At 34.8% G+C, this 15,752-nt stretch overlaps 1 protein-coding gene across 1 annotated transcript in view; it reads left to right on the top strand.

Moving 5' to 3' along the window:
* LOC134259403 (uncharacterized) overlaps positions 1–14,068 on the top strand; it is a 76,133-nt gene extending 62,065 nt beyond the window's left edge. Inside the window, 14 exon segments of the mRNA XM_062741987.1 lie at positions 418–1,273; positions 1,373–1,526; positions 2,428–2,454; positions 3,125–3,495; positions 4,238–4,432; positions 4,655–4,825; positions 4,959–5,099; positions 5,276–5,421; positions 5,875–6,045; positions 6,402–7,004; positions 7,283–7,441; positions 7,934–8,230; positions 9,646–9,669; positions 12,914–14,068. Coding sequence (XP_062597971.1) covers positions 418–1,273; positions 1,373–1,526; positions 2,428–2,454; positions 3,125–3,495; positions 4,238–4,432; positions 4,655–4,825; positions 4,959–5,099; positions 5,276–5,421; positions 5,875–6,045; positions 6,402–7,004; positions 7,283–7,441; positions 7,934–8,230; positions 9,646–9,669; positions 12,914–13,459 — 3,861 coding nt within the window. The 3' untranslated portion in view covers positions 13,460–14,068.
* Positions 14,069–15,752: the final 1,684 nt, after the last annotated feature.

Raw genomic sequence — 15,752 nt, forward strand, 5'->3', positions numbered from 1 at the left:
GCTTTTAAAAAAACTAAAACAACAAAATATGTGATTGTGAACCAAAGTGAAATGAAATTAATTTCTGCATGATAAGTGAACTGCAGCGTTTAATGAGAGATCACACTGCCTTTGGATTTTGATCACCATGTTGGACACCACAGAAATTATAGCTGTCTGCATTGTAGTGCATATTTACTTTGTTATTTTAACAGTAAGGTTAAATTTTGTATTTCCTGTTGGAATAAAATTTTTCTTTGTAGCATTCTTTATATTGCATACAAGGCTCATAAGGAAATGTTAAGTCACCTGTACAATTGATGTCTGTCACATGTCCTCAATCATTTTTCCATAATTTGTAATGATGGCAATGATGATGATAAACTTTGTTATGGATTGTGAATGAAAATAAGTTAATTTCTTTTTCTTCATTTGTAGGTACTTGAAAATTTTGGAAGAGATAGAAATATAGACATTCCATTAGACTTTATAGATGGAAACGCTTTAACAAATCAAGTGTCCGACGGACAATCTCATTCCTCGGGCAACAAATCTCACCCAGATCTCGCCAGTCGCGGTGCCTCATCAGATGAGGAAAACAGTGTGGTGACTAAAGTCGAGCACCGCTCACTGTTAGGTTACGCCGATTCAGGCGGATTTGATGTGGACGAATTGGATGTAAATGAATCTGTGAGTGATTCTGAAAATAGATTAAATCCAGTGGAGGATAGAGTTTCTAGGGATTTATCAAGGCCAGTACATGAACCCCTTGATGACAGTAGTTATGAAGTGATAAGTGTAAACGACCTTGACATTGGAAATCATTCAAGTGAGGGTATAGTGGACGGTGAAGGAGTGGATCAAAGACTTTCAGGGGAGGAAGAGGAGGATATTACCACAGAAAGTGTTCACGCTGATAACGTACAACAAGACTTTGAACAGCTTAGACGCATTGCCAAAGATATTAAATCGCCGCGACGCAGAGTTCAGGCTCATGACATTCAGGAAGAAATTGAATTCGATGAGGAACCAATTGAACCTGTGACAGTGAATCGTGACGAATCAAAAAGTGAGTTTGTGTCGCGGTTGTCAACATACGACCGATTGCACGACACAGAGAAATATTCACTTCCTGACTTTTCGGAGGATTACGAAGACAATGAATTCTTTCAAAACGAGGTGGACCCAGATCTGTTATCCATGAATCTTGCTCCGATCCTCGAGGAGGATGAGGAGGACATCCATGATGAGGAGAATGAGGAGGGGGGCTCCTCACACCCCAGGTTCAATGGAGGTAAATATATATAGCTAGATACTACTACAGCAACTGAAAGTTTTCTAGAAGTATTATAGCAGGGAAGTAAGATAATCCTAACATGCCTTATCATTACAGAGAAGAGTTGGCGAGACAACTGGATCTTCAACAGATCTGGCCTCTCCCCCTTTTCCAGCCTGGGGGGTGGGGGTCTGGCGGGGAGGTCACTAGATGAAGTGTACCTCACCATCCCCCAACCAGATGATGACATCACTGCCAGAGTGGGAAACAGGTATGAGGAACACTTTTATTTAGTTTTTGTTTGAGGCGATTTAAGTGGTTGGGGATTTATAGGTGTGTGGGTTGTTTATCTGTTTGGGTACAGGTTTAATGATGTTGTTTTATTGCATGGCACCACTGTGAAATTTTTTTCGTCAGTATGTTTTATGTGAAACTGGTTCAATTAGAAAATTCAATACGCCATGCAGCTGAATAAAACTCACCTGTAAATCACAAAAACAGGTAAATTGCATACCTTTATCAAATGCAGTGAAGAGGTTACCTGACAGACCAGATAGCCCAATCAATTCCCAAGGTCATTTGGTCACAGACAGTGTCTAAGAGAGGCAAATTAGGATTTCTTTTGGCAGGTCATAATTTGGTAAATGAGGAAAATTAGAGGTTTAGGCTTAAATAAAAGAATTATACTGTGATATAATCTTGAACCTGATTAGAGGTCATGGCAAGGTCAAGGTTACTTCTAAAACAATGTAAAAAGTTTGTCTGGTCAATAAGATGGAGATTTGATTATAAAGTTGGGTTATGTTTGATGAGTGCATCAAGCATCAAGGTCCTTTTGGTTACCTGTCAAATGTCTTTCAAATCAAAAATGTGTGAAAAAGATATGAAGTGTAACTTTTGTTATCTCAAAGACTAATGATATACAGTAGTGAAAAAAATAATTCCCAAATTACAAGATACATGTATCTTAAAGTTTGAGTGATGTGTTTACAGTGTAAAGTCAAAATTTACAAAATTTTCCTTGTTATTTGACTAAAATGAAAATAGAACATGTTCTTTAAATTTCTTTGGAATTATTTATAGATTAATGACATTTTTAAATTAAAGTTGTTAAAATTAAAGTGATGTCATCAGTAAAAGTTGATTTATTTTGTTTTGCTGCACCTTTTTAGTGTGGATCAGGAAAAGGGAGAATCCAGGCAAGTGCACTGAGTGTACTCGCATTTTTTTGAGTGCACTCAAATTTTTTTCATCACACGTACACCCAAATTTTTGTTTGTTTCTTTGTGGCACATCCATCTTTTATTTGTTGTATGTTCCATACATGTTCCTTAAATTCTTCCTTGCATTCTTTAAAACAAAAAAAAAACCCAAAACAATGAAAACCCACCTTTATGTATGAATCTCTATTTTTGTATGTACATGTATATGATATAATATGTGTTGAGTGTGTTATTGTCAATGAACTTTGTATTGACAGTGAGGGATTTTATTCTTTTTGGACTTATACATGTATATCATGCATTTTAATGACCCAGTTTCTTTGCACACCTTTGAATCTCCATTCAGAGAATGCTATTGCAGTCAAGTAGTTGCACAGATTTAAAGGAATTCTTGAGATTGTTTAGTGTAGCTGAGAGATTATGTAATTCAGTGGAACCTTTTATAGTTATAAACTTTTTGTCACACCTGAAAATGTTGTGGTATATATTATTGAAAATCTTTTATGCATTCTCAAGGTAGGATAAAAATTGATTTTGATGAAAATTTAAGAACAATTTTTCTTTTTTGTAATTTTTAAATATTTTCCAATTTTGTGAAGGTCAATAAAAAATTTATCTCTACTTTCATTTTGTTGTTAATTTACAGGGATGTAGACCAAATGTCAGATGACCTTTCTGAAGGTCATGAAGAAAACCTAATGGATGATGAAGTTTCATTCTTTGCCAAATCTGTGGATGAAATCGCGAGGATCACTACCCGAATGACCTCATCCTCTCCTCTACTCCGCCCCCTCTCCTCCACCAGCGTCCAAACAGTGGATTCCGACACGTCCGTGGACACCTCTATCTCTAAATATACCAGTACCAGCACGGCTAAGACCGAGCCTACTTACATAGAGGAACTGATTCCAGCCGAGGGCGACGATCCCAAGTTTGATATCCCACCTGAGAGTGTAACAGTCAAGGAGGGGGAACCAGCCAAATTCAGCTGCAGAGTCAGTGGAACTGAACCTATAGGTATAGTTGTACTTCCAACTTCAGCGATCCCCCCCTACCCTCTATTTGAAAATGATATGAAAATAATGTTATCTTACTTACATCTGATGTTAGAGTGTAATGGTTTACATGAAAATTTTTGAAATGTTGAGTTCTCTGTGGTAAGCTAGGTAAACTCTAGTATAATCATCTAAACTCTAATCATCAGGTATTGTACCAGTTTCCAATGAAACAGTTTATATTGTTCAGAAATTTGTGACACCTAAATCCATCAGGCAACAGGCTGCATTTATTTTAAAAATCATTTTTCCTTTCAAATCAATACAGTCAATAGATACTCTATTTTTCCACTTAATCCTAGCTGTCACACCTGGACATCTGAATGTGTAAATATTTGAGTATGCAACATATTACCTCTGTGTCACAGAAAATATGAACAAAGGGAAATAACTCTCAACAGAAGCAATATTGTCCAAGATTTGCACATGCAATATTTTACCTCCTTTTTTATCCAAAAATTATCAAGAAACAAGAAAAGAAAGGGAAATAACTTCTTTCAGGGGGGATGTGTGTCTTGCAAAAAAAAAATGTTAACAAAGGGAAATACATGTACCTCTTATCATGTCTTGTTTCATAAAAAAGTGTTAAAAGGGAAATCATTCATATCAGAAGTGATTTTTGTCTCACAAAAAATGTAATAAAGGGAAATAATTTTTACAGAAGTGATTTAATGCTAACAAAGGTAAAATATTAACTTTTACAGAGGTGATATGGTACAGAGTGGAGGAAGGTGATCTACAACAGTTGGAGGACTCGGAAGATTACGAGTTTACTCAGGATCACAACAGACACGGTGCTACGGTGTTCAACACGGCCAAACACACAGCGGGTCAGCTGATGTGTATGGCAATCAACGAGAAGGCTCACTGCTCACAGTCCTTTATCCTCAAAGTTAAAAGTAAGACAGCGTAATGTAAAGATTGTTGTTAAACCTCCATAGAAATGAAATAAAATTTCTTGCTGTTTACTGGCATCACCTTGTCCATATTTCTGTGTGTATTAATTTTCTAGATGTTTGCCATTTTATGTGTCTTAAATCTGTAATTGATAATTTTGACACCCTCCCCCCTTTTCGGACTTCCTCTGAAGAAATAATGTATTTTTTCTTTGTTTTTTGCAGACAATAACCAAGAAATGAAGAAACCAGAATTTTTGAAAGAAATTGAAGATCAAGAGGTCAAGGAAGGTCAACATGTCAAATTCAGGGCAAAAGTCAAAGGTTATCCACTTCCAAGAGTTGTTTGGTACAAAGATGGAAATTTACTGAAAAGTGGTTCAAACTTCAAAATAGGTATGTGTTCATTGTCTTCTATAAAATATGTTGAAAAGCTGTGTTTGTTTTAAATTTTGAATCAGTGAATGTCTTTTAGGAGAGAAACTTATAATAATTTTATATTTTACATGTACTCATTTCTATTTCACAGAAAAGTTTGGAAACAGGGATTACCTTCTTAATATAGAGTATGCCACCCCTGAGGAGGATGCTGAATATTGGGTTGTTGCCAAGAATGTTGCCGGGGAGACGAAATCAACAGCTCAGCTGATTGTTCAGTCAAAGGAACTCGGTAAAATTCATCAAAATATAATCATGTGCTCTTAAAAAACACATCCTTTTGAATTTGCAGTTTGTAAAAATAATGATATTAGTTGTAAATTTATGACTTTACAATGTAATGGAATCTGTATGGAACGTATATATAGAGAATGTGAATTTGCATTTCATTATTGTTTTTTTATGCAGACTCCTCCCCCAAGACAAAAGTGATCAGCTCTACACCAATCAAAAGCAAGGATGACCAACAACTGTCTAACATGGGGAGGAAGCTGTTCATGACCCACGAGAAAGTTCAAGAGGAAAGCGAGAGTATGATGGAGTCTGCTAACAAGGTCAGTAGGATTGTAATTAGCACAGAGTTAATTAACTAACACAATTACTGTGTCTTTGGGTTAATGTATTATAGCTTTCATTTCATCTAGTTAATTACATAATCCCATCTGGTCACTTTACACATACTTTAATTAATACAATTAATATTTAGTTATCTCAAACTTTGATTTTATGAATGTCATGGATATGTCCAAAAGAGTTCGAGGTTCCAAAAGCTCTTTTCTTTATGTAGTTTAATTTCAATTTCTAAAATCTCTTTCTTTATATCAAACTACTAAAAAATTAAACTTCAAATATATTAAAACCTTTGAATTTTTTTTTTAAAAGTGACACTTGAATTCAGATGGGACTTCATGTAAAACACTTTATGTCTCACTACAATTTTGTGTCTTGCCTGACTCTCATTCTTGGGTGATGGGTGACTAATGCTTTGGGTACATTTGCACTAACAGCTGGCTGACATGCACTCCTCCCTGGACCAGTTTGATGCCATGCTCTCCTCATTTGAGGCAGAGATAGAAGTCTCCTCCTCTCCTCGCCCCTCCCCTCCCTTGGAGTTTGCAGATGAGGACCCCATGCTTAAACATGATCTGCGTAAGAGTGTGGAGAGTTATAACAGCATGGTAAGAGCTGGCCTCACAACAGTCTGTACAGTAGTTATTGGGAGATTTTCTGTGTTTGTCTTTGGTTCATCTTGTGCATGCACTCTTTAAATACGGGTGGCCTGTTTTGCTAACTCCTTTCAGTAAAAATAAACTTCTGATTTTGCATATTAAAATAAGGTGAATTTGAAGTACACAATGTACCTGTAAATTTAAAGATACTTAGGTTTGAAAGTTAACATGTAATAAATTTAATACTTTTTGGGAGAAATATATTTGAAAATATGTAGTGCTTAAATGCAATAGCAAAAAAAAAAAAAAAATCAAATTCTACATTTTAATGCTTACCTATAATACCTAATATTCTATTCATGCAGAAGAATGCAGCCTCAAATCTACGCAACACCACCTCATCTGCTTTACAACTGTTGAAATCCACTGAAAATCTCATCCATTCCCAACCGGAAGAGGATGTGTTTACAACTTCTTCCAGAGAGGAGACCTCCTCTTCCATTTCTCAACAGGATCAGGATAATAACAACCTGAGGAAGTCCTTGGAGAGACAAACAGACAATGTTACCCCAGTACCTCTAACAAAAGTCCCACCCCTAGATCTCTCAGAACACTCAAAAGTGACAGACAATGACTCCTTGACCTCTGTGACAGACAATGACCTCTTGACCTCTGAACCTGTGATAGAACCTGCCTCCAGAACACTTCAGGAATCTGTGAAAAGGAGTGATTTATCCAATGAGAATGAAGAGTATGTGGAAAGGAGGAATTCAGCCAATGAAAATGAAGAACCAATGGTGGTCAATTTTGGTGCCAAGGAGGTTTCTGGTGAAATGTATGGAAGGGATTTTTATGTGCAGGGGGATAAGAAGAATTCTCCTCGACACTGGGAGGTTAAGCTTCCACAGTATTCTCCTCGGGGAGGAAAGGTCATGACCCAGGAAAGCTTGGAGGCAGCAGAGGAGGAGGTGGGTAGTATAAAGTTATAGATCTGAGGGTCAGGGGTTACAGGTTACTCATGTTAGGTCATTTACTGTGGGCAGGAATGTTAAACAATTGGAGTATTTTATGTTTTATCTTGGTATGAGGGTCTATTAAATTAGATATAATCCGTAAATTCAACAGTGGTACATATTGCAATGTATTTAATTTTTTGAAGCCATTTTAGTAAGAATCGAATTTGAATACACTTTTGGAAAATAAGAAAGAAATGTAGCATGTTTTGTTGCTGATTTTTGTGCCACAGATATACATAACATACGGTCACATCTGTAACCTGGAGGAACTAATTCACAGCCTTGAGTATAGGTTAAGTCACACACCCCTGTCACAAAAGAGAAAGCTGCAAGACTTAGAGGATGAGGTGGCACTAGTTGTGGCACACACAAACCTCACTGAGCAACGTGTAAGACCTGCATGTTGTTGCTGAAGTGCAGCCTTTATTTTTTGTCCTTTTAGCTCAGCAACATGTATCTTTTCTCTAGATTTTTTGATAATCTCTTTCTCTGTACTTTGAATTTTTCTGAATGTGATCAAGTTTTTTTGTTGTACAGTTATATATGTGTTTTTGTAATACCTATGAGATTTTTATTACAGCTACTACTGCTTGCCTCTGTACCTCAATTCATTGTCTTGTTTCTAGAATTTCAAAAAAAAATCATGCAAAACTATGCATCTTTAATGTATATACAAGTATTTTGAAGCCTTTTGACATTCCTGTCATTTTTTCCCTACCATTTTTATTACTTTTTTCCTACAAGAATGGATGCACAGTTTGATATAGATTTATTGCAGCATTTTCCTATTACAAGCATGCTACAAATCAAATCTGCATTTTTTTTTCATATTACATGTATATTTTTAAAAATTTTAAATGATTGTTATTTATTCACATCAGGTCCTGAGTGTAGAGCAGCAGTTGGATTTGAACAGCTGTCCGTCCATCACCACTGGACACACCACCGAGGGGAGCATCAGCAGCCTGTCCCCGAGTCTCTCCATCGACTCAGGCTTCTCCTCCATCCGAGAAAAACCCCAGCAGACCCAGATGATCGGGGAGACCAGCGAGAGGGACATTCCCGAGAGCCGCACCGAGTTCAACGAGGACATGGGAGCCATTGAACTGCCCTCGGTCAATCGCTTGAAGTCGCTGTTCAACTCCGGGAAGGGAGAAGACTCTGCATCAGTGAAGCGGGTTAGCAGACGTTAACTTTTAGCATGTTGCCCCAAGTTATAGCTAGTGAAAAAAAGGGTGGCGGTTGCTTGTATTGACTAACATTTACTCGAATGCTAACAAACATTGTGTAATCACATCTCCTAAGATCTTACATGTGTATTCACCTTGATATAATATCATTGTCATTTAAGAACTTGTGTGTGAAGTACGGTGCATCACTTGTCTAATGTGTCTCACAAAAATAAATGTGTTCACAAAATCTGCATGAACATCACAGCCACTTGTTCACAAAGCTGATGTTCTTCAAGAAATAATTAGCTAAGCAACAATTTTTTTTTCTGAAAAATACAGAACATTCTGTCTTACTGGTGCTAAAAATGCTTAAAGTTGGAATCATGGCTTAATATCATTTATGCTACATTATATTAGTTCATTGCCATACATTAGTTCATAAGATGGATGATCAGGAAAAAAAATTCTGATATGTTTCTTTTTAATTGTGATTAATGAGGAAAAACATTCTTACAAGTTATACATCCATCTAAATTAGGAGCTTATCATTTTGTAGGCTTAGATTAGAAACTTCACCCCTTTCCCATTTCCTTTAGTACAACTCTTTAGCCTATCTATCCCCCATGTACTAACTTATGCTTTGAGTAAGGAAATAAACAAAATTTTGATTAACACCTATTTTTTCCATTGGAGAGAATAATATGGTGTTGGTTGCTATCTTCTATCCCATCCTATTTTCTGTATCCTTTGATGAGCTTCTATAGTCAGTGATTTTGACAGATTTAGGTGCAATTATATAATAATTCTTTATTATTGTTTGTTATTAGTGTATGTGGAGAATTTTAATGTTATTGCTAGATTTCATAATTTTTATTTAAGTAAATATTGATATAATCATGACAGATTTGTTTCAAGAAACACTAACCAAGGAATCTCTTGATAAAAACATTTTGAAGATGCTCATGTGTTATACTAGTCAAGAGTCATGGTGCTTTTCTTTAAAACCATGGTGCATATAGCTATACTAGGTAAAATATTAAAGATGAAAATTTCCTATGTATATTTATAGATATAGATACAGGGTTGTTGCTTGTTAAAATTTGTGGTTTATAACTTATTCTTGTTACAAATTTTCTTTGTTTCCTAATAAAACTTCAAAAATGTCATTTAATATTCGCTATTTGCTATACATTAAGTTTTCTCCTTTGGGAGAAAAAAATTAATGATAATCAAAATTATTTCAAAAGGATTTATGTACATGGAACTTATATTTGGCTTTTATAAACTTTCTATAAACAGTTCATCTGCAAAGAGATATTTTTTGACAGAACATCCTTTGCTTATGTTTTTTTTTACTGTATATCCAAGTGCAATTTAGTACACTTTGCATGCAAGCCTAACTTTTGAAACATAATTTACAGTTTGAAAATGTTCTAAGCTCGGGGGTGAGTAGCCATTACACTACAGATAGACGTGTGCTTTAAAACTTAACAACCTTTGTATTTGATTCTGTTAGAATTTCATGCTACATGGAAACTAGAGAAAAGATGATTGAGCTTTTGGAAGGAATGTTTTGGCTCCTTTAGAAATTTTTAAAATATTTGCAAAGCTGCCACATGCATGGAAAAAAAGTACTTGATCTAGAGAAAAAAAATGTTGGATTTACATTTTATAAACAATTCTCAATGAATTGCAGTGTCTATTAAGGTTTACTAAGGATCATAAAGCGGGTAATTAAAAAAAAGGGTTAATGATTTAATTAAATATGAAAATTCTCTATACTGTAGATTTATTATGTGGCAGTTTTGCAGCTTGAAGTGAAATGTAGATTAAATAGAAATATTGTTGGTGCTAATCCAATTTTTAATTGGAAGATGGGCAGAAGTTTGGGTAATAAATATATTAATGAAGCAATTGAATAAATTATTTCATAATTTAAAAAAAAAGAAGAGTGCTTAATAATAAGGTTTGCTGAAGAGAAAAGTACAATTGTAGCATGAAATGTAAATGATTTAGAACCAGATTGATTCAGTAGAGTTTTGTATCTTTATCTCTAGTGCTAAACTTTTTTATTTGCCTATACTGGCAGGCTTTTACTTCGAAGGTCAAAACAAAATCCCAAGCTTTGACTTTAGTTTTCTTAATTCTGCAAAAATGGTGACTTTTTTTCTCTCTTAATGTAGGTGTTAAAAATTCGTACACCATTCTAGATCTTTTCCTTTTGCAATTTCACACACTTTTCTTTTATTTCCCCTAGGTATTTATGAATTGAACGGGAATTTGCTTCATTATACTCTTGTTTTTTTTTTTTTTTTTTCAAACACAAGGATTGGGAGGTCACAAGGTAGCAAATACTTTTTAAAATTAACTAGAGTAGAAGCACATATGATTATGGAATTGTTTTCTTTAACAAACAAAAAAAAAATTTTTTTGGTAAAGGTTCTTGGTTTTTTTTAAACGTAAGAAATCAGTCTGGTTCTAATTTCAGTAGATTTTGTTGAGAGTTTAACCTGATTTAATTAATTTGTGCAAATCTGAAAGAATATTTCAGAAAACAGGTTAGTATGCATGAGCAGATATTGAACCATGCTGGGTTCTTTATCCAGTTTTAATTATGTATACATGTATTTTATATATTTAAAAAAATATATATACATGTACTTCTTTAAAGAAACCTATTAATGTTTTACAGCTTGGAAATTATTAGCTCACCTGAGCCAAAGGATCAAGTCAGCTTTTCTGATCAAAATTTGTCCGTTGTCTGTCGTCGTCGTAAACTTTTCACATTTTCATCTTCTTCTCAAGAACCACTGGGCCAATTTCAACCAAACTTGCCACAAAGTATCCTTAGGTAAAGGGGATTCAAGTTCGTTCAAATGAAGGGCCAAGCCCTTTTCCAAGGGGAGATAATTATGAATTAGTGAAAAATTAATGGCATTTTTCAAAAATCTTCTTCTCAAGAACCACTGGGCCAGGAAAGATGAAACTCATGTGGAAGCATCCTCAGGTAGCATAGATTCAAGTTTGTTCAAATCATGACCCCTGGGGGTAGGGTGGGGCCACAATGGCCGATCAAAGTTTTACATAGGAGTATATAGGGAAAATCTTTAAAAATCTTCTTCTCAGGAACCACTGGTCCAGGAAAGATGAAACTCATGTGGAAGCATCCTCAGGTAGTGTAGAATCAAATTTGTTCATTTCATGACCTCCGGGGGTTGGGTGAGGCCAAAATGGCCGACCAAAGTTTTACATAGGACTATATAAGGGAAAATCTTTTAAAAAACTTCTTCTGAAGAACCACTGGGCCAGGAAAGATGAAACTCATGTGGAAGCATCCTCAGGTATGTAGATTCAAATTTATTCAATTTTGACCCCCAGGGGTAGGGTGGGGCAACAGTAGGGAATCCAAGTTTTACATAGGAGTATATAGGGAAAATCTTTAAAAATCTTCTTCTTAACATGCTTAAGAACCACTGGGCCAGGAAAGATGAAACTTATGTGAAATCATCCTCAGGTTGTGTAGATTCAAGTTTGTTCAAGTCATGACCCCTGGGGGTTGGGGGGGGGGGGGGGGGGCGCAAAATGGCTGGTCAAAGTTCTACATAGGACTAGATAGGGAAATCTTTCAAAATCGTCTTCTAGAGTACTTCAAAGCTATGATTAGTGATATTTATGTGGAATCATCCTCAGGTAGTGTAGATTCTAGTTTGTTCAAATCATAACCCCCAGGGATAGGGTGGGCCACAGTGGGGGATCCAAGTTTTACATTAAAATATATATAAAAAAAAATCTTCGAAAGAATAGCAAAGCTATGATTAGTAATACTAGTATTTATATGGAAGCATTTTCGGGTAGTGTAGAATTAAATTTGTTCAAATCATAACCCCCAAGGGTAGGATGGGGCCACAATGGTGGATCAAAGTTTTACATAGAAAAATAAAGGAAAAAAATCCCAAGAACAGAAAAGCTATGTTTAGTCATATTGACATTTAAGCATCCTCATGTATTGAAGATTGAAATTTATTCAAATCATGGCCCTTTGGGGTAGGGAAACAATGGGAATCAAATTCAAATTATTATGAAGTTATATATAGGAAGAAAATGTTTTTGAAAAATCTTTTTATTAAGAACATCAAAGTCACATTCTGTTTTAATATGAAGACAATCTCAAGTAGTATTAAAATTAACCCCCCCCCCCCCCCTTCAGTGAACTTCTCAGTTCTGATCTGATTTGTGCATTTTCCTAGCCGATTTGCTCAGGTGAGCGATGTGGCCCCTGGGCCTCTTGTTAATTGATACTATATTTATTTATAATATAATTTATTTATTTTATATTTTGTATGTTATTTTTCCTAATTTTGATTATAATTAGAGTTAAACATTTTCATTCCCTACATTTAATTTTTTTCTTATAATGCTTTACAATTATATCCATTTATATAAAGATTGCAAAAATGTTCTATTTAATCAAAAATAATCTCTCTATAATGAGTTCTTGTCCATACCATATATATGTACATATATTTTAAAACTGATGTTGTAATATAAAATTATTGTTTATTTTATTATGCATGACGGTATTAACTTGTAACAAATCAAAAGAAAATACATGTAGTTAGCTCATTATTGTGTATAATTGGTTAAAGCTTTTCTAATGAATTTGAAATAATATTCCTGGATGTTTTATAGGTACACAGCATCACTGGTCGTAGTGTTCCTAAGGAGAAGCTAGATAAATACCGAAACCTTTCCTCCCCATTGACCAAGCCAGTACAATCCCCAGAGCAACTCACCCCAGGAAAAAGCACACTTACTGTGACCTTGACCTCCAAACACCCAGGGACCAAACAGCTGAATGCTGAACCAACTCAAATCTTTCCTGAAAAGAAAGGAGAATTTTTCCCTGATTCTCCCCCACAGAAAACTCAACATGTCACATCTACAAAGGCAGTGCCTAGTACAAAAACTAAAGCTGCCCCATCAGCCCCGACTTCACAAACTAAACAGGCAGCAGCAACTCCGCCTTCAAGGACACAGACTGAAACTGGGTCAAGGTCAAAAGTTCCTACCCAGAATGCACCTGCAGCTTCCTCAGCTGGTGCTCAAGCTAAAGGCAAAACAAGGATAAGGTCAGGATGTATAAATGCTAGAGCCTCTTTCTGGGAAAAACGGATTCATGGAGAAGAAACTAAAGAGGATGAATATCCTGAAATGGTGGAACATGTCGATGAATGATGGGTCTTTCTGTATAAAATGTCAATTCAGGGAAAAAAATGTAAAAATTTTCAAAATTCATAAAAGTCTGTAACACTTTTTGCTGGGTATGATATACATATAGATTAACTTATTATTATTATGCAGACTGGTAAAATAGCTGTAAAAAATATTAACTGATATAACTAATGAAGCCTGTAATATTGATTTTCACAGGTAAAATATAAGCATAATCACTACGTGTACTTTATTTTAATCTAGGATTTATATATTTTCAAGGTTGTTTTTCACTTTTTCCATTCAATGTTGGGTTTTAATGGAAATGTTCACAATAACCAACTGCCATAATCTTTCGTATTTTTCTTCCATTATTCTGCAAAACCTTTATTTGAACTTTGGTTTGTTATTTGTTATGTTGTTATTTATAACCACTGATATTTCTTCTTATGTCTTGATATTATACATTCCCATGGGTATCATGTAAACTAGCCTGTGATTGGTTCATATATTCTTACTATTTATCACATTGCTGCATTAATATATACCGTGTATATCTCAATCAAACTATTTTCTAAAAAATGAATACTTGTACAATAAGTGCAATATATACCATTAAAAATGATATTTTTCAGTAAATATTGTTCTTTTCATTTGCAAGATTTATGCATTATGATCATAGGAAAAGTACGGTATTGAACAGCAGGTCCAATCTTGCAACTATATAGCCTCAGAGACAGTACTTGTAGATTTGTCTTGATATGTCTAGCAATCCAAATTATGATAAATACCCTTGCAAAAATATTCCCATCTTTATAATATTTAGGTCACTTTAAAAATTAATGTGAAAAAAATTAAAATTCAAGCTCGTTCAACTGCATCAGAAAGTTTTGCTGTAGACATTACCAAGCTGGAAAGTTTGATATCCCCCTCTTAGTCCTACTGATTCAAAATCAGATCCATGCATGACCCCCTCTACTTGACCGACTGACCAGATATTGCACATATCTCTCACCATGTGACCTAGTGACTGATATATATAGTCTGTATTCCCTCCTCATTACCTACTGACCAGTTATTAAATCCATATATCACTTATACATGTAATGACATGTTAGCAAATCCATATTCCTTCACATGGCCAACAGGAAAGACATCAAATTCATATCGTCTGACTTTTCATGTATCAACCCACACAACTTCAAAATGATATCAATTTTAAAGCTTCCTACACATGACCTACTGACTAGATATCATATCCATGTGACCTTTTGTCCAGATATCAATTCTGTACCCATTCCATGTGACATTTGTCCAGATATCAGTATCATACCCCTTCCATATGACCTACGGACCTGATATCAATTCCATATTCTTCTGGGACCTACTGGCTTGTTAGCATATCCATTCCCTCCCCCATGAGCTTTAGTATTGGACCAGACACCAGATTCTCCATGATTTACTAATCAGGTTAGGTTACATACCTTCCTCTATATGGACTGCTGACTAGATATCAGTTACCTCCCTTCCATGTGACTACTGATGGACAAATCAATATGATCTTCAATTGGTAGACTCACTTGATATTTATTCCTTATTCACCTACATTTGACCTACTTACCAGTGATAAATCCATGTCCCTTCCATCTGTTATGACCTGCTATCAATTCTGCCCCCCCCCCCCTCTCTGTGAACTTACTGACCATATTATTCTATAAACCTCAAAACAATTTCAACATTGCACTTTATCTGAGTTTTTATTCTTAATTTCAAAACTTTACCTTATGACACATTAAGACAATGGAATAATGTTTAAAATAATGCCTTGAAATAATGTTTAGTTTTATATTCTATAAGGTCATAATAACCTCAATAAAGTTCCATACAATACATATACACCAGTACTTGTATTTAATTATGGGCAGTGGAAATGAAGATACATTGTACTTTGTATTCAATAAAATGGTTTACAAAATTCAATTCATATATTCAAACATGTACAGTTTAACAAAAGAAAAAGTCTCTAAAAAAAAAAAGAAAACAAAAAATACATGTATGTCTAGTGAGAAGTTAAAAGATGAATTTTTCATGGAGGAAAGTAGTATTAAGATGGATACAAAGCGATAGTTCATTTTCAAATTAACAAGGGTTACATAACTTTAAACATTTTTCAAACACACGAATACATGTACAAGTATAAACTGTACTGGTAAATCCTTTAGGATATCGGGTTTTGGTTGAGCTTCACACACAACAATTTGATAAATGTTTCACAATTTATAAACACAAAACTAGTTATATTTAGTTACAAGTATTT

This window comes from Saccostrea cucullata, unplaced genomic scaffold (assembly GCF_032062105.1).
Source record: "Saccostrea cucullata isolate Sc308-1 unplaced genomic scaffold, CSIRO_AGI_Scuc_v1 ctg1968, whole genome shotgun sequence".
NCBI classification, from domain to species: Eukaryota; Metazoa; Mollusca; class Bivalvia; order Ostreida; family Ostreidae; genus Saccostrea; species Saccostrea cuccullata.